Genomic DNA, 18,289 nt, shown 5'->3' with positions numbered 1-18,289 from the left:
GAGCAGGGGAGGGGGAGCTGGGGAGCACTCCTTGCAGGTCATTAATGAATTCCCTGCCATACCACTTGGAAGGCAGAGGCCCATTTAACAAAGATCCACCTACATGGATGGTGGTGAAGGAACCAAGGAAGGCCAAACAGGGCAAGGAAGACTCTTGCAAAGGGCTTGTCAGAACATTCAGAAGGCAAAGGACAGGAACAGACAAGACTTTAAAGCAGCAGCACAGCACTACTGGCCATTAAACCCAGGAAAACAATGTTCAGTGACTAACCAGCAAGAAACGCAAATAACAAAGAAATGCCACTCTTCTGCCTACACAAACGACAAAGATCGTGTTACCGATGACACCCAATGTTTCAAAGGCGCGAAGAAACAGGTGGGCACCCTCAAAAATCTTTGGGGGAGTGTAAATTACTACAGGCTCTCGATGGGAAGCATACTTATCAAAAGCCTGAAACTGCTCTTATTTTTTGACCTAGTAATTCTAAGACTTTATCTCATGGAAACAATCACAGATGGAGACAAATGATGCATATTTAAGGATTAAATACCAGCACCATTTTTAATAAAGAAAAACTAGACATAACATAAACGCCTAGATTACTAAAAAGAAGTATGGTCCAAACATCAAAAATCGATTTTTAAAACACATATAGAACAGGTTTGCTTTCTCGGGTGCAGACAAGTCCCAGGGTCTTTCTACTCGGCTATTTTTTGTGTTCAAAGTAGCTGTGATCCTCCACACAGCCCTCTTCACCTTTCAAGGGACAGTAGCATCTAGTTCCATCTCTTGAATAATAATAACGTGATTGCACATTATTATTCCCACACTGCAGAGAAGACAACGGAGGCTTACCAAGACGGACTGACTTTTCCCTCCAAATATTAACTTCCACTTACTGAAAACCTACAACACGGCTGTCTAACCGCTTTCATGTGTTATAACTTATTTAATAAAATTTTAGAAACATTTCAGAAATGTGCAAAACCCAGTGTTAGTTGCCAAGGAAACAGCACTGAACAGGACATTTTCTATTAAGTGCACGATGAATATATTAATATTAATGTTTCCAACGACGTGATTATCATCAGACCCATTTTGCTGATGGGCAAACTGAGGCTCAGAACAGTTAAGGTGACTTGCCCCAGGAACTGCCTGGCTTTAAATCCAAAGATCACGTACTTCCCATTACTCCCAGACACTGAAATGCACGATCATCTTGAGATCACCCAAGAGAAGGCGGAGAAGGACCAGGCACTCGCTGTCTACAGCAGGGGAGGGAGAGAGTCAAGAACACCCAGGCCTGGGTGCCCAGCCCAGCTTGCATCTACTGTCAACAGAAAACAGATCCCCTCTTCCATTTTCTCCAGTTCCTCACCAAGCTCCTTCTCCCTGCTCCAAGAAATGCCTCACCCAAAGGGACAGAACTGATTTCTGCCTACTCAGGGCCAGTGGTGGGTCCCTGAAGGCCCTCATCCCTACCTCCCAATTATCTCCCTCCCTTAGTCTTACACTGCCCGGAATCCTACCTTAGTAACTTTCAGGTGTGGGAACTCCCAGCAACACACATACTCCCTGGAAGGGGTGGTCAGGCCCTTGCTCCCCACGTGATCAGCCTTGGGTACCGGCACCTGGGTTGCCCACCTGTGTGGAGGGCCAGCATCACCCAGAGAAAATACCGCGGAGGGAAAAAAATGAGGAAGGCACTGTATTGCCAGCTGACCCTCCCAGCTACTTAGGAACATTAATAAATAAATGAGTGACTTTGAAATTATCTTCTGGGAGGGCAGAAACACCACATCCAAGATCACTTTTACCAACATTAAAACTGTCTTGTAAATGAGGCAGGAAAATTTCCAGTCTGCAAAAAAAAAAAAAAAAGCTTTTGCCAGCACACCTTTCACCTGGGACGCCTCGGAGCGGCATTCATTTCTATTATCCACGGGGAACGATTACCTGTCCTTGGTGCTTATCTCCAGAACCTCCAAAGAAGAAATGAATGTTGAGGGGCCCAGTGATCTTGGAGACCAGCTGGGAACCTCCCCAGGCTGTTTTCAGGGAAATAAGTATAAAGGCTCAAATCTATGGCCCTCGGACCTCCCAGAGCTCAGCTGTGCCCCCTCCCCAGCCCTGGCTGGCTTGACTCCAGGCTCATAATCAGACAACATCCCTTTCCCCGCCGCCTCCACACCTGGACCAGACTCCTGTTCCCAGGGAGCCGAAAGATCCCAGAACAGAACCAACTGGTTCCCAACCTCCAGATGAGAGGATCCCGGCGCAAAAAATAACCTTCCCAACACAGCAGTTTGCGGAGCATGGCAGAAAGCGTGCGACAAAGCCGCTTCGGCAGCAGCCATAGAGCAGACAGATTCACCCAGTGTCAGAACCCAGGCGGCCGCCCCCCAGTGCCCGGTGTTCCTTCTCCATATGAGGAGGCCACAGGAACCAGCTCACATTGGTCACCTTAGAGGCCCCCACCCCGCTTCCCATGCCCATCCCTTCATGCAGGCTGCTCTCTCTGCACTTACCCCCTTCCCAGGGAGAGGCATGGCAGCTTGGCGGGGTCCCATGGAGCCAGGATTCAACCCCCTCCTCACTGCTGGGCCAAGTCGGAAGGCAGCTGATCTGTCCACCCAGCCTCAGCAGCACCACACCACGTCAGAGTGGGGGGGCAGGGAGGCGTCTCTGCACTCACCCAGGTTTGACCATGAGCTTGGGGGGTGGGGTGGGGTCGCCAGAGCTGGTTTTACTCACTCAACTCCAAACAGGACGCCTCCAGGGACTGCCCCAGAGACATACCTGCCCGTCCATCCCAGCGGCAGCGATCAATCTATTTCTAAGCAAGGCAGCAAATCAGGAGATCCCAGTCTAAGCAGAGCCTATTTCAGCTCCAAGGCTGGGTAAAAGGATTTCAAATTCCATCTCTCTGCCTGTCCGTGGAAATCTGGGCTCCCTTCCTGTGCCAGAGAATCCTCCAAGCCAGATTTTGTTTATAGAAAATTAATAAGACAATCCCACACCGCCACCAGTGACCTTCTGCTCCAGCTACCGTTCACCACTGGCGCTAGAAACAGACTCACAGTTTTACTCCCCACCACGGCCCCCACTCCGCACCCCTCCGGCCTGTGGCAAAGCTGACCTGAAGTCAAGCTGGGCAGGACCTGCTCCAGGTCATCTCGACCACGTCCCGACCTCCGCCCGGGGTTGCCAGCGGATTGCTCGGCAGCATCTCAGTGCGGGCTGCCCGCTGGAGGGAGGTAAACACAGCATGCACGCTGTCTGCTCCCGGAGGGCAGACACACTCAGAGGCTGGACCGCCTGCCATCTCTCCTGCTCCCCGGACCACCAACACAAGCACACAAAACTAGGTACGTACACAAGGTCTCGCATGCGGGTGCAGAGGGTCCTGACCACCACCCAGGAAAGTGCAGCGAAGGGCATGTTCCCGAGGGAGAAAGCCGGAGAAGGCAGGGGCCAGTCAGAGGGAGGAAGGCAGCAAACCGGGTGGCCTGCCGCCCAGACAATAACAAAGATGGGAATCGAGGTTTTCAAAGACGCAGTGGCTGCACCCAGCACCGAGCTCTGGCCTGGCTAAATCTTCCTGCCAGGACACGCCTGGTCCCCTGGGGCACTATGGCCATCAGAGAAAGGCTGAGGGTCCTGCCTCGGACTGGGGTTGGCAGCGTGGGGAAGGAAACCAGCCGCAGGCAGCAGTTAGGATGCATTAGAGAGAGCAGCTCCCGGTGGGTGAAAATTAAAGATCTAGTAATTCTCCTGGAGGGTGGAAGGGGTACTCTTTGGGAAGATGCTAGGGGTCAGTTAAACAGTCAGTCAACCTTGGGCAGGAGTTGGGCTATAACTTGTACTCCTCTGCCTGCTGGAACTAAGGAGGAGGGGAGAGACATTTTCATTCTACCTGTGCCTCCCCTACAGGGAGTGCCAACTTGCCAATCATACACAGGGGCACAGCCCTATGAAGGGAGGCAGATGCCAGGGGCCTGAGACACAAGGCTGAATGCTGAAAAGGCTCCTTGGTGCCTGCCCATTCCTTCACCTCCACTTAGCCGAGCAGGGACACGTTCTAACTGGCACTAGAATCCATCACCATGTCTGTGCCCAAGCAGGAAGGTGCCAGGGCTGGCATGCTCAAGGAGGGGAACCTGGGCCCTGAAAGGAGAGGCTGTGTCCGCCCAGTGCCCCTGCACGCGGACAGGATGGCTTGCCCTTGCGAGCTGAAGCCTGCTCTAGCCAGTGACTCCTGGCAGCCTGAACCATCTCCTCTCTCTCCTCTGCCCCACAAGCCACCTCCCCTTGGAATTTCCACACCTGCTCCAGTCTGGCCCGGGAAAAGGAAACGGGGAATTGGAGACACCCCTGGGAGTGGAGAGGTGAGAGAGGGAGCAGCTGCCCGGGGCTGGAAAGGATAAGGCCCTTCTTCCTTGGCCTCGGGCACTGCCCGCTCGCTCGCCCCAGCCCCCAGCGGAGCACGCGCCCTACTTAGAGCAGATGTGTCCCCTAAGCGACCCAGCCCCCTGCTCCTCCCCTCCAGATGTTCACCCTTTTCCTCACCGCTGGGTCTCCGTAAAACCCAGCCGAAATGCCTTTTGTATCGGACACTCAAGGGCTCCAGAGGCAGGGAGATGGATCCTGGGGTGGAGGTGCCACTTCAGCCCCCAGCGCCGGGCACTGCACCGCCCGGGAAACAATGCCCACCACGGCGAGGCGAGGCAGGACTTCTCGGGGAAGGCACTTCCCTCCCGGCCTCGACCCGAGGCTCGGGCACCTCGTCCTCACCCACCCGGGGGAAGAGAGATGGGACCTCCCGTCGCTCCTCCCCGGTCCGAGATGGCCCCACAAGTTGCCAGAGGGCGGCGTGGGGAGCCCTCGCGCTTTCGGCGCGCCCCCGTCCCGGCTCTCGCTTTGTCCCCGCGCCCTCCCGGGCGCATCCCGGGGCGGCGGCGCGCGGAGGCCGGGCCGGCGGCGGGCTCACCTCTCATTGTCCGCGGCGGAGGCGGCGGCGGCGGCGGCGGCGCTGCGGAACCCCGGCAGGATGTGGCGGAAGCTGTGGTTGCGGTCCAGCTTGGGCTGGCTCTTGGTGCGCTTGATGGAGCCCTTGAGGCGGCGGCTGAGGAAGCCCTGCGCGCGGGGCGACAAGAGGGGGAAGGGGAGGCGGGGTTAGCGCGGCGGCGGGTCCGGGACCCGCGCGGGACCCGCGCCCTGGCTCGGGCGGCCGCGCGGCCGAGGGCGGGCGCGGGCTCGGCCTCGGCCCCTGCAGCTCGCGGCCCGCGCCGCCCGCCTGCCGACCGAGCGCCGACGGCCCGGCCCGCGCAGCGCGGCCCAGCCCACCCCGCGCCACCCGCCCGTCCGCCAGCCAGCCAGCCACGTCGCCCCCGCCCCCTAAGCCGCTGTTGCCATGGCGACGCCGAGCCGAGCCGCACCGGCCGCGACCGAGGATGCCCGAGCCCCCCGGGGCGCGGGGGCGGGGGGAGCCCCCGGGGCCGAGGGGGCGGGGCTGCAGAGGGGCGGGGTCCTAGGGGGGCCCTCGGCGGCCGCAGCCCCCTCACCTCTTAAGAGTAACGAGGTCACACCCCCCACCCACCTGGAGGAGGCCACGCCCCCGTCCCGGTCCGGGATTGCCTCCACCGGTAGAGGTGAATCTTCTAAGTCTTGTTGGTACAGATGGGGGAAACTAAGGCTCTCCACGAGCAGGCGTCGGGTCCTCTGGGGAACAGCCGGCCAGCGCAGCTCCTGGTCACCTGGACCTCTAACCCGGGCGTCTTTCCTTTCGCAGGTGACTGTCACAGGTCCTTGGGGCCCCTTTGCCTGGAACCATTGTAGCCCAGCAGGGGCAACCCCCCTAGGGACAGGGTGACCTAGTATCTAGCTCAGGGAGGAGCTGAAGGGTTTGCTGAGTATCCACACTGCGGGTTTCAAGATTTGGAGCCACCTCTCGGGGGAGGCTGGACCTTCTCTAGAGGGACTGCTGCTTAGCCCATTCGTGACTCAGGGCAGTGGTGGGTGGGGGTGGGTGGTTCAGCTCCTGGGAAGAGTATGGCAGATCTCAGCCGGGCTCCTCATGTAGCCATTCATCCATCTACCAGGCTGCGCTGGACTCTGAGACCTGAGCCTAAGCTGAGCCCAGCCCCAGAGCTCCAGGTCTAATAGAGACAGGGAGGAGACAGCAAGCAGTACAGCAGGTTGAACCAGCGTTCCCTTTAGAGGTGATGGGGTAGATTGGGGGCTGAAGTGGCCACAGCCTGGGGTGTTCTGGACTTGGCACCTTCAGGCAGGGAGGGAAGGGAAAACTGAAGGAAGAGGGATTCCCTGTGAGTCAGGTTGTCCAGTAGGGATTTTGGGGACTCACCTACCCCAGCCTCACTTCCAGGTGATATAAGGACAGAGGGAATGGGATATTAACTCATTTAGAAGTTAACGTTGTACACAATCTGAACACCACATTTCATCCATCACACAATAAAGGGTAGGCTTGGCAGCTCTCTCTGGTTTGGAGAGAGAGTTGGACATTTACTGTCGGCCACGCCCTTGCTGGGTCTGGCCATCTCCCTGACCCTAGCACCCTAGATGTGATGAGGACAAATGTTGATTACACACATCATCTCAGGTCACACACACAAAGAGAAATGACAGAGTAACATCCCTTTCTGCAAATGAAGAAACCTTGCTCAGAGAGGTGAAACGACTCACCCAAGGACACACAGCTTCCAGGCCTGCCTAATGTCCATGGGACCCCCCTCCTCTGCCCACTTTCTTCAAGCTTACCCTTTTCTGATCTTTCTGCCCCTACTTTCCCCTCCTTCTCAATTTCTCCCGTTCATAGAAGACCAGTTCCTGTAGCCACATGTCAAAATTCTGCGTATCCTTCAAGGCGCAGCTGAAATCCATCTTATTTAGGCCTTCCCAGGTAGTGGTGTCCAAATGCCTCCAAATGAGAGGCATTACCCATCAAGGTACTCTAATCACCTGCAGTTCAACAACTAGAGGGTGAGGGACCCTCTTCCAGAGGGGTGACCCACAGACAGTACAAGGCATGATGCAGACGTATCACAAATGGTGGCAGGCCAGGGGAACAGCATGCTTTCTGGGAGATACAGCAACAAAGCAGGGACTTGCACCTCCAAATAAGCTCTTGCCTCTCCCAACCTTGGCCTCTTGCCAGGTGTCGGAGGAGGGGGAAGTACCTGGCTAACTTGGAGGTGTTCTCTCGCAGGTGTTGTCATCAGGCAAGTTCTGCCAATGGGCTTATTTATAGTTTTTCTTGGTTTTCATTCTCCACCCTGATGAAAATTTTACAGTTTTTACACTCTTGTGGTACAAAGAACCATGGAGCATGTTTCACACTTTATGTAGCTCATCATGTAGCAATGTAGACAGTTCTGTCCTATTCCTGAGTTTAAAAAAAAGTTTTCTTCCTTCTAGGAGGTTGAATGGGACACATATCACTTTGTCTTTCCACCCTCACCCATCAAGGTTACCCTTAATACTCATCTGGTAAGCATTACTTGTCATCTTTGAAGTCTATTCTGAATGTACCCCCCGGCACCCACCCAAACTGATCATAACCTTGCGGACTCAAACTCTAACATTCACTCATTTCACCACTGTCAAGAGCCTACTGCATGCTAGACACAATGACCAAGACCATGAACACTATGAGGTGAGCAGTATATAGAATAAGAAGAGGACAGGGAGCTCAGATTCACTGGGAGGGTGACTGTTCGGGGGAATGGAGAAGTCCCCCATTAAGCCCCACCTCACCACACATGTCCACCCTGGAGGACCTTGAATCCCCCTGAGGACCCAGCTCAGGGCTCTACATATGGCAGGTTGAACAAATGCTCATCATCCCAGAAGGCCCCAGCTGCAAGGGGACTCAGATCCAAAAGACTGTATTATAAGGGTGAATAAGGCCCAGAGAGGGGAAGGGTCTTTCCCAAGGTCACACAGCAAGGGTAATCAAAGACTCTGGCCTCCAGTTCCCTGCCCTGTCCAGCCTCACAGCTTGCCTACTGACCTCCTGCATGGGGTGAAGGGACAAGGGTGGCTCCCCACCAGCCCTGGATGAAGAGAGATGACCTTTTCTCGTCCTTTCACGGGCAGGCCCCAAGACATGATTTCTGGAAGCAGCTTCAGGCTTGAACTCAGAAAGAGGGACTGACTCGTCTTCAAATCAGAAAATCTTGTTCTAGAGCCAAGTCGATCTTTAGTGAGAGGCAGTAGGCAAATCACAGCCCTTCTTTCAGTAAAAAAGGGTACTCGAAACTCACTGCACTAACAGTATCCAACGGCTGAGCGCTGGGAGCCAGAGGCCCACAAATAGGGTTCAAATCCAGCTCCAGAGACCGCTGGCTGCAAGATGCTGCGCAAGGCCCCTCACCTCTCTGAGAAATGTGTGGGGCCTGCAGGGAGGATGAAGTAGGACAGACAAAAATCTGCCCCCAGCCTTTCACACCCCCAGGGCCTGGGTTTATCTACCTCTCCAGGAGGCCATCTCTGACTACATATTCTAGCCCAGCTGATCACATCCCTCAGGCCAGCTGAAGTCCTATCATAGCACCTGTGTTCCAGTCCGAGTTCAAATAAGCCGTGGGCAAATAACTGGACCTCTCTGAGCCTCAGTGTTCCTACCTGTGAAATGGGTTAAGGATGATACCTACTCTATTCGTGCTAAGTTGCTTCAGATGTGTCTGACTCTTTGTGACTCCATGGACTATAGCCCGCTAGGCTCCTCCATCCATGGGATTCTCCAGGCAAGAATATTGGAGTGGGTTACCATACCCTCCTCCAGGGGATCTTCCCAACCCAGGGATCAGACCCCCATCTATTATGTCTCCTGCATTGGCAAATGGGTTCTTTACCACTAACGCCACCTGGGAAACCCTGCTTGTAGGGTCATGGAAAAGATTAAATGAGATAAGTTATCGTCAGTAAAATGGTAAATACTAAGCAACTAAACACAGTAGTTGCCAGGTTTATTATCATTATTCCCTAGGCTGGCTCTGATACAACCATCAGTTTTTGCCCTGAGAAGGTACGTGACCACCCCAGGCGGGAGTCCATCTAGGCTCTCTGAGGAGCTTAAAAGCAACGTGACAGCAAGGACAGGGCTGGTGTCATGCCCAGTGAATGAATGAACGTGCTTGCAGAATTATCCTGCAGACACAGAATATGGCTCGGTTTGGTAGTTTTGAACTCTTTTAAACACGCGCTTTCTTCTAAAGCAACCTCACAGAGACTCTGAAGGTTCAAAGTGCCCGGCCGGGCGGGGCTGCTCTGGTGGAGGCCTCAGCTTTCATTCACTCGCCCAGGGTCTGATGTCTAAAGCTCAGCGAGGTGCCTGCCCAGTCCGCAGGGACCAAGCCTGCCCCCTCCCCAGATGGGGTGCTCTGCCTCTGCTAACACAGCCCTGTTCCCTTGCGCTTAGGTCAGCCATGGCCCCGGGGGCTTTAGCACGAGCTGCTGTCTGGTGTCACTACCCCCAACCCTTTGGTGACTGGGTGTGGACAGCCCTCAAAGCCTCTGCCCATCTCTGTGACAACTCACTGTCTATGTGGACATCCACCCTCCCACTGATCCACGTCAATGTTCCAAGCCCCTTGGGCTTCCATCCATGTCAATGACCAAAGGGCAAGAAAGTCCGGAGTGGAGGACAGACAGGCCCGTGGGGTCTCTGGCTGGCAGGACCTGAGTTCTTAGCTGCTCTCCCATCCCTATTTCTGACACTCCAGTTCTCTGTCCCCCTACGCTGCACCCCATTTCTCCAGGAAGTTCCGGGAGACCTTCTCAAAGGTCTTTCAGAATTCCAGACACAGGATTTCTTTGTTCACCATTTCAATCAATTCCACGTGATGGTGATGATGATGATACAGTTACCAGTTATGGAGCTCCTGCTTTGCCAAGTCTCTCTGCCCGGGGCACTCACACAACCTGTCTGGATCCCGGGGAGGCGATCCTAGGAGGGCCAGATGCCTCTGATGGGGAATCTTCGTGAGGACATGTGCTTCAGAATTCAGGAAGTTTGGGGTTTTCAAGTGGGGAAGCAGAGGCTCAGAGAATTTAAGCTGCTTGCAGAGAGTAGCAGAGCTGTTAGGTGGATGAGCTGGGACAGTAATCAGGAAAGATCTAGCCTCTAGGAGTGCAGGGCAGGGATTCCCTTACACATACATGCATGCTACACACACACACACACACACACACACTCAAGTGTCAAAGGCCAGAACAGAAGTTGACTGCTCAGCCCCTCCTCCCTACACCCAAGGCACTATGCTGGGCCTGGGAAAGGGAGGAAAGGAGGGAAGGTGGGCTTCTCCCTGAGTGCAGGGCTGTCACCTGCGGCCCACAGGTGAGGATCTGGAGGTTCAGAGAGGGGAGCCTCGCCCACTCCCATCCTCATGGGTGCATCCATCCCCACCCAGGAGGCAGCATCTGGCAGGGCAGGGGTGAGGGGGTGGTATATGGGTTTGCATTCCAGCAACAGCGCTTGGGCACCTGGGAGTCACGGGTCACCACTGGACTCTCAGCCCACTTCTCACCTGAATGTAAAGCACTCAGCACCACGCATAGCACATAGTAGGTGCTCGAGCAGCCCCCGACTTCATCATCTATTTGGTCCTGCATCCTGAAGGTAAGCTTTCATCACCTTCTCCCCTTTAACAAACCAACTCCGAGTCACTGCCAATGGGTGGGTGGGCCTGACCTGCGACAGTGCTCAGGATGGAGGCAGAAGCCCATGGTGTCCCCTAGCCCACGCCCAGCTTCTCCCTTGTGGCCATATCAAACAGAGATCCTTCAAAGGAGGAGGCCATCTGAACAGGCAGGTCTCTCCATTTCTTTCTGAGGCTCTGTGCAAATGCCAAAAACTCTCCTAAACAGGAAAGGGAGGGGACAATTCCACCTAGACATTGCCATCTCTCTGTGCCCCAGATGAGGAGACATGCTCCCGGAGGCTGGCAGGCAGACCTGATGCTCTGGCAGGCTGAAAGGAGCACCTCACTCTCTCCACCCGACTACAGGCTCCAGGGAGGGGCGGGGGTGGTTAAGAAGTTCTGCTTCCAAGATAACAGGGAGACAGCCAGGAGGGCCCACAGCTGGCAGCCAGGCCAACGCCCACATGACACAGAGAGTCACCTGAGACCCAGAGAGCAGGGGGACTTTCCCAGAGTCACCGAGCAGGGCAGTGGCAGAACCATGGTCCAACCGAGGTTCCCCTTTCTCCTTGCCCAGTGCTCTTGCAACATCAGCATGCTTCAGAACCGTCCAGCTCCCTGGGTTTCCTCTTTCCAGGCCTCAGTCTTCCCATCTGTACTACGAGGGCCTGGGTTGGGTGATCACCATGCTCCTTTCTAGAGCTGACATTTGACGATTCTCTGAAGCTAGAGCAGCTGCCTTCCACAGCTGGGCTCTCCCATGCTTGGCACTAGCAGCGCCAGCAAATTCTGTGGCTTTGCCCCAATCCTTCAGATGCACAATTCCTCCTGCCCTCTTTCCTGGATCTGGGGGCTCTGCCCTCAGCAAGCTGCCAGGCCTTCCTGGCCGCCTCCCCTGGGAACTGCTGCTGCTGCTGCTGCTAAGTTGCTTCAGTCGTGTCCGACTCTGTGCGACCCCAGAGATGGCAGCCCACCAGGCTCCCCCGTCCCTGGGATTCTCCAGGCAAGAACACTGGAGTGGGTTGCCATTTCCTTCTCCAATGCATGAAAGTGAAAAGTGAAAGTGAAGTCGCTCAGCCGTGTCCAACTCTTTTCGACCCCATGGACTGTATCCTACGAGGCTCCTCTGTCCATGGGATTTTCCAGGCAAGAGGACTGGAGTGGGGTGCCATCGCCTTCTCTGACCCCTGGGAACTACACACCATCAAAGAGGGTCCCAGTTGGGGAATGACTCAGTAATGGGGGAATGTCAGACACTGTGATAGGTGAAAGCAGAGAGGAATTTTAAGGCAGGATCAAGTTAGTGCCTTCCCGGTGGCCACCTACTCACAGGCCACCCTGTGCCCATAGAACCCTCCCTAAGCCCGTGCCAGTGCTCCTTTGAACATAAGTCCTCCACATTCCACCCTACCCAGAGAAAGCAGTCTACTCAAGTCAGCCAAAGAGAACCAATTCGCGGGCCATGAGAACCAGGAGGGGACTGGAGCCTGACACTCAAGGATCACTCTTGCATTAAATTGCCCAGAGGGACTTCCCTGGTGGTCCAGTGGTTGAGAATCCACCTTGCAATACAGGGGACACAGGTTCAATCCCTGGTTGAGGAACTAAGATCCCGTATGCTGGGGGGCAATGAAGACCCGACATAGTCAAATAAATAAATAAATATTTTAAAAAAAAAACAGTGTCTGGATAACTATACTCAAACATGTTCTCCCAGAGAAACGTGCCGTGCTCAGTCGCCCAGTCATGTCCGACTCTTTGTGACCCCATGGAGATTGTAGCCCGCCAGGCTCCCCTGTCCGTGGAATTCTCCAGGCAAGAATACTGGAGTGGGTAGTTGTTCCCTTCTCCAGGAGATCTTCCCAACCCAGGTCTCCCGCATGGAAGGTGGATTCTTTACCGTCTGAGCTACCAGGGAAGCCCAGGAGAAATACCCAGGGCCAGAAACACACCCAAGTTTAAGGACATGCACAGAGCATATGGTGGGGAACATGGTCACAAAGAAATGCATGTATGAACAGAACAGGTCTCCCCGACACCACCAGATATACACACAAATGCATGTGCACACCAACCAACACACACACAAATACACACTACCATGAAACACACAAGTAAACATACAAATATACTGGGACAGGCTCACACATTGACACACATGCTCAGCTGTCATCAGGCACGCGTAGAGTTACACTGACACCCAGGCCAAACCCACCAGCCCACGTGCACTCACGAGGGTGGCCAGGTAAGCACAAAGAGCCAGGAGCCCAGACCTTGGGCCCGAGGGGAGAAACTGGCTCCCTGTAGCGGTCTCCACAATCAGGCGGGTATCATTTTGTGGCGGTCTCTGAGGACGACCTACTTGCTTCTCTCGCACCCTGATAACTGCCTTCATGGTTCCCTGAACGTATGGTTTCTGGGTGCCTTGAGGCCTGGCAGGTTGTTCTACAGGATGACACCCCTACCCAGAGCTGGAGACCCCTGCCCCAAACATCTCTCCCTCTGTCCATCACCGCACCTGAAACACCGCCATGACACAGCTGTTTAGGGCTAAGGAATCCCTGGGTGAAACGCAAGTACTTTCCCTCCCCCTCCCCCAAGAGGCATGGTAGCAGCGTGTTCCCCCAGTTAACATTGTGGGCCCTAGGCCAGTGACCTCACTGCCCTAGCCTATTTCCTCTTCTGTAGAACGGGAAAGATAGTAGCCACCCCACAGGTTGTTGGAATGAGTCAATGGGATCATGCATGGAAAGAACTCAGCCCATTTCCCGGCACATGGCAGAAATATTAGCTCCTGTCATCAGACTGTCACTGTCGTTGTTTTTATTGCTCAGACTTTGTTCAGCTCCCAGGGGCCAGCCCAGCGATTAGCCAGAAGGAAACAGAGGGCAGCAGCTCACAGAGCAATCTCTAGGACCCAGAGCTCCTGTGATGGAGAAGGGGGCTGGTCCACTTCCCTGCACCCCAATAAAAGCTGGCTCTCTGCCCTCAAAGGCCCCTCCGTCCAGCTGGAGAGGTGGCCTAGGCCATTCCTAGGCACCCACAGGAAACTCCTGGCTGCTTTGGCCGCCTCCAACCCTGCCACCCTCCCCCTGTTCATTCTCCAAGAGCATCCAGAGGGACCCTTCGAAAAACAGATGAGATCATGCTGCGGACCAGCTGCACTTCCTTCCACAGTTCCCCAGGGCTCCTGGGGTGAAGGCCTAGCTGCCTGGTGAGGCCCGAGGCCCCTCAGGATCTCCTCCTCCTCGGATCCCAGGGGCTTCAGCGGTGCTCCTGCCACAGGGCCTTGGCACAGGCTGTTGCCACTGCCCAGAACAGAGGCCCCCTCTGCCCAGTGGGCCCTGCACACCCTTCAGTCTCTCCTCAGCCTTCTCAGGGGCCTCCCCGATGCCCTCACATTGAACGAGATCTCCCTGCAGACCGATCACAGTTGTAGTTACACGTCTGTTTCAGACTTCCCTCCCCTACAGAATTATGGGGGCCATCGTGGCCTGGGTCCCCAGTGCTGGACACCTGGCAGGTATTCAATATATACTTCCTGAATGAATGAACAAGTATTTATGATATAAAAGAAAAAAGAGAAAGGCAGACAGAGAATGTGCTCTGAGAGGCTTTTTAAGGGAGTCCACTTGGAGTCAATATGAGTGGACTTGCTGGAGGAGGCAGCTTTTGAGGGCATAATAGTAACACTGAAGGTGAGGCAGCAGTTGGGCTTGCTGAGATCATCTGGGGGCAGAGCAGCCATATAAGGGGTATTCCAGGCAGAATCCCAGTACAGGCAACAGAGCTGAGGTAGGACAGCAGCAGGTCTGACTGGCTTCGAAGGCCCTGGCGTGATCACAGGTCTTCTGACCTCCAAGTTACACACCCCCTCCCCAATGCAGAGGATGCCCAGGTCGAGGGGGGCCCTTAGAAACCCTGAGAGTATAGAGGAGGGGGTATGCAGTTGGGAAGGTGGGAGGGGGAAATGAGGATATCAGAGAGGCCATCCCAGTACCTGCCAGTGCCCAGGACTGAGCGACGTCAGTGACCAGAGACCAGACACTCATTCCTACCGTCTCAAGCAAGAACGTGATAACCCAGAGCAGCCAGGAGTGACTCACTGCCCCATGAGCCCACCCCAGAGATCTGGACGGCCATATACACTTCATCAGCTCTTTAAGCCCTCAGCCAGCCCTGACCTCAGGGCGAGTCCAGCTCGAGGCCACATGGCTTCAGTAAAACCAGCTCCCTCTGGGAGCCACACCCCTGCAGCAGGCTCTCTACTCTCTCCCTCTGCATCCCTACCAGCCCCGTCACTGAGGCCCTGGCACCAGGCCAGTCTTCCTGGGGTGACTCACTGCTTCTCCCCATCAGCACATCTCTGTCCTGTGCTCTGTGTGCTCTGTGTGAGAGAATGCTCTCAACAGAGGCTTCCTGGCAGGAGTAGCAAGAAAACCATGCGCAGACAAGAAATCTGGATTCAAAACCCCGCTCTGTAATTAACGGTAACAAGAACTATTCCAATGCATTAATAAGAGTAAGCCAGATGCATTTATTAAGCTCTGTCGCAGCTTCAGGCGCTATATCAAAGCTTTACATGACTTACCCTAATTCTCATAGCCCAGTGTGCAGATAATAAAATGGGGGCTCAGAGATGTTAAGCTACTTGCACAAGATTGCACAGCCAGGAAGTGGCAGAGCTGGGTTCCACCCAGGTGGTCTGCCCCCGAGCTCAAGTCCTTCCATCATTCCATTACTGCAGTATGAGGCTCTAAGCAAGCAACTTAGCCTCTCTGTGACTCAGTTTCCCTATCTGTAAAATGAGGAGATGGCCTAGCTGATCTCTAAATCCCTTTCCAGCTTAAGCATGCCATCTTTCCCCTCCCTGGTGACCCATTTGCAAGGGGGGCCTTCTGGAGACAACAGCTTGCCTGAAGGAAGGATGCTCATGGTGGAAGTTCAGGCCCTGCTGGACCATAGGGAGCTTCTGTTGGGTAAGATGGCCTCACCCTGCCCCGCTCCCAGGCACCTTGCTGGCCAGGGCTAGCCCTGGAGCATCAAGGCCAGGGAAAGGAGCTATCCTATTTCTCCCTGGACCACAAGCCACCAGGGAGTACCAGGACCCCAGGGTGCTCCCAAAGGCCACACAGCAGGAGGGGGAGGCAAGAAGCAGGGGGCAGCCCCATAAATCCACCTGAGTGAGCAGTGCGTTTAAAAGCACTTTTCACTACAGGATACAAAACGCACCATTTAGGGAGAGGATTTTATAGGCTATTTCTCTTTCTGGGTTGATTTACCATCTACAGGCCAGGCACACCTGGGCGCCTGCCCTTGAGGGATCATGGGAACCCATGCAGCGGAGGCAAGGTCAATTTCAAGGCAAGACTGCAGTGGTCCAGGTGGCCTGTCCTGATCCCCTTCCAAGTGGTTGGCCACTGGGCCTCGGAGACGCAGTGGACCATCAGGAGCCAGGGGTTGTTAGCTCACCCGCTCCCCTCACCCCACACTCACTCACTGGATGCATTCACTCCTCTCATCGCTCACACATCTTCATCCCACCAGCCCCTCCGGTGTCTGCCACAGGTGAGGCCCTGCCCCCGTGCCCGGGGCTCAGAGAAATCAGAAATAGCCACTGCCCTTAAGAAAGTCAACACTCTCTCTGGTGGATGGTGAAGCCACAGCATCTGCGTTCGAGAGCCTGGGGTGGGGATGCCTGCAGGAACCACAGTGGGGGTGGGTACGGGGGAGGGAAGGAGCTTTCAAGGAAGAGAAATGGGGAGGAACCATGGGCAGAAGGGCCAGCCTGCATAGAGGCACGGACCCTGGGACAGGCCTGGGGGCCTCGATGCCGGCGGGGAGCCAGATCACCCCTCCTGGCAGCCATTGATGGCGCTGGAGGGGGGCAGGAACAATCATGGCTCATTTTAGATGTTCCTTAAGCAATTCCACGAGAAAACTTACTCATCCCCCGGCAGGGCCTTGTGTCGGAAACAGATGTCATTGCCGCCACTTCCAAAGAGGGCCTCCTGGCTTGGGAACAATTCCCACCCGAAGACTCAGATATAATTATGTCTGTGATCCAACCCAAATGCCACTTGGTGTGACAGAGGCAATCACTTCATTTCTATATGGGGTTGGGAGGAGGCATCTGAGCTCTGGCCCCCCACTCCCAGTTTCCTGGGTTCCCTAAGAGAGGGGAAGGCTTTCAGGGGCCATATGTTGGGGTGGGAAGAGGGGAGCAGTTTCCTCCCACCCCAGGGTGTCTGCCCTGCTCACGTCCCTTCTGACATGGAGGGGTAGAGGGGGTGGCCAGAGCAGCTGCAGACGGGCGGGACATGATGAGATCAAATGCCAGCTCCATCCCTGATATGCTGTGTGACCTGGGACAGCACACCTCCTCTCTCTGAGCCTCAGTGTTCTCATCTATAAGATGGAAGGACTAGCAAACTGGCTGGCAGAGACTGGGCTGTGTGTTGTGGGCCAGGCTCTGCAAGACCTTCATTGTCCAGGCTCACGAGCTGAGCAAGCTTCAGCAAGTCCTTCACTCTCTGTCTGCTTTGGTTTTGTCACTTAAAAAAAAAAATGGGATTTGTGTTATGTGCCTCATGGTATCATCAGATGATACCCAGTGAGGGCTCAGGGGAAGGCCTGACCCAGAGGACTGCGTAAAACAGCCTTTATGACCACGCCCCCCTCCTTATGCAGACAGTAAGGAGCTGGGATTCACACCCAGGTGGACTGGACTTTGTCAGAGGACACCCATGATGGAGTGTCTATTAGTCCAGCCTGGTGACCACAGCGCAGACACACTGCACACCCATCTGCACATGGGACCCTCTTGCTGGAAGGCTGCCTGGGCCCCAGACCTTGCCCTCTCCATGTCCCTGATGAAGGTCCCCTTTCACAGGTCCTAAAGCTCTCTGGTCAACATAGTCCGGTCAGCTCAGCCAACGGTGCCAGACCCAGCTGCCCACGGGCACTCCTGTTTGGAGCTGTTCCGTCCAACTGGCAGTAGGCTCCGCAGGCTGCGTCGCTGGACCCCGTGGCCCCAAAGTGGGGGCCACACAAAACATCCCCAGACTTCCACTCTCCTTTGGGAGTTACTGCCCAGGCAGCTACTCGCTGCCCTCTGCTGCCCCCAACTGGGCAGAAGGTGCCCTGCGCGGACACCTCCGACTCCTTCCATCTGTACTCACCACCTGGGAATTTGGTCTCTGGTCTCTTGGGGACCCCTGCACCCTGCCCCCTCTCAACCTCCTGGTCTCAGAGCGGAGGCCTGGGAGCTCTGTGTGAACAATGTTGTTTCAGGAGGCGGCGTGGGGCAGGGAGGACCAGAGGCTCTAGGAAAGGGGTGGGGGCGGTGAGCCCCGCCTGCCAGCAATCGGGGCTTTCTGCGATTTGGTGTGAGATTGTTGGCTGAACAGCAGCCCTGAGAGCCAGGGGTTCCTGTGCCAGTTTACAGATGAAAAAAGAGAGGCTCAGAGTTGGAGACCTGGCCTGAGCGATTCCACAGAGGGAATCCGTGGGGCTAAGATTCAAATCCTACCCCTCCCAAGTAGACCTATGGGAAGAGTCAGTACTATGTCCCCAGGACGGAGGACCCCAGGAGGTAGGGGGAGGAGGGGGGCTCCTGGTGAAG

At 55.3% G+C, this 18,289-nt stretch overlaps 1 protein-coding gene across 13 annotated transcripts in view; it reads right to left on the bottom strand.

Moving 5' to 3' along the window:
• The window catches only part of DAB2IP (DAB2 interacting protein), a 213,626-nt gene that overhangs the window by 84,818 nt on the left and 110,519 nt on the right, over positions 1 to 18,289 (bottom strand). For 9 of the 13 annotated variants that reach the window (XM_024999092.2, XM_024999088.2, XM_024999083.2 and 6 more), the window contains one exon: positions 4,992 to 5,137. The exons of 2 other annotated variants lie outside the window; for them this stretch is intronic. In XM_024999092.2, the coding sequence (XP_024854860.1) occupies positions 4,992 to 5,137 (146 nt within the window). Of the gene's footprint in view, positions 1 to 4,991; positions 5,138 to 5,600; positions 5,687 to 11,198; positions 11,231 to 15,854; positions 15,878 to 17,818; positions 17,830 to 18,289 lie in introns of those variants that run through there. 2 more of the 13 variants (NM_001144082.1, XM_024999099.2) reach the window with 2 other exon arrangements.

This window comes from Bos taurus, chromosome 11, assembly GCF_002263795.3.
Source record: "Bos taurus isolate L1 Dominette 01449 registration number 42190680 breed Hereford chromosome 11, ARS-UCD2.0, whole genome shotgun sequence".
Taxonomy (NCBI): Eukaryota; Metazoa; Chordata; class Mammalia; order Artiodactyla; family Bovidae; genus Bos; species Bos taurus.
Note: the sequence above shows the minus strand (reverse complement) of the source record. Positions and strands in the feature narration are given on the sequence as shown.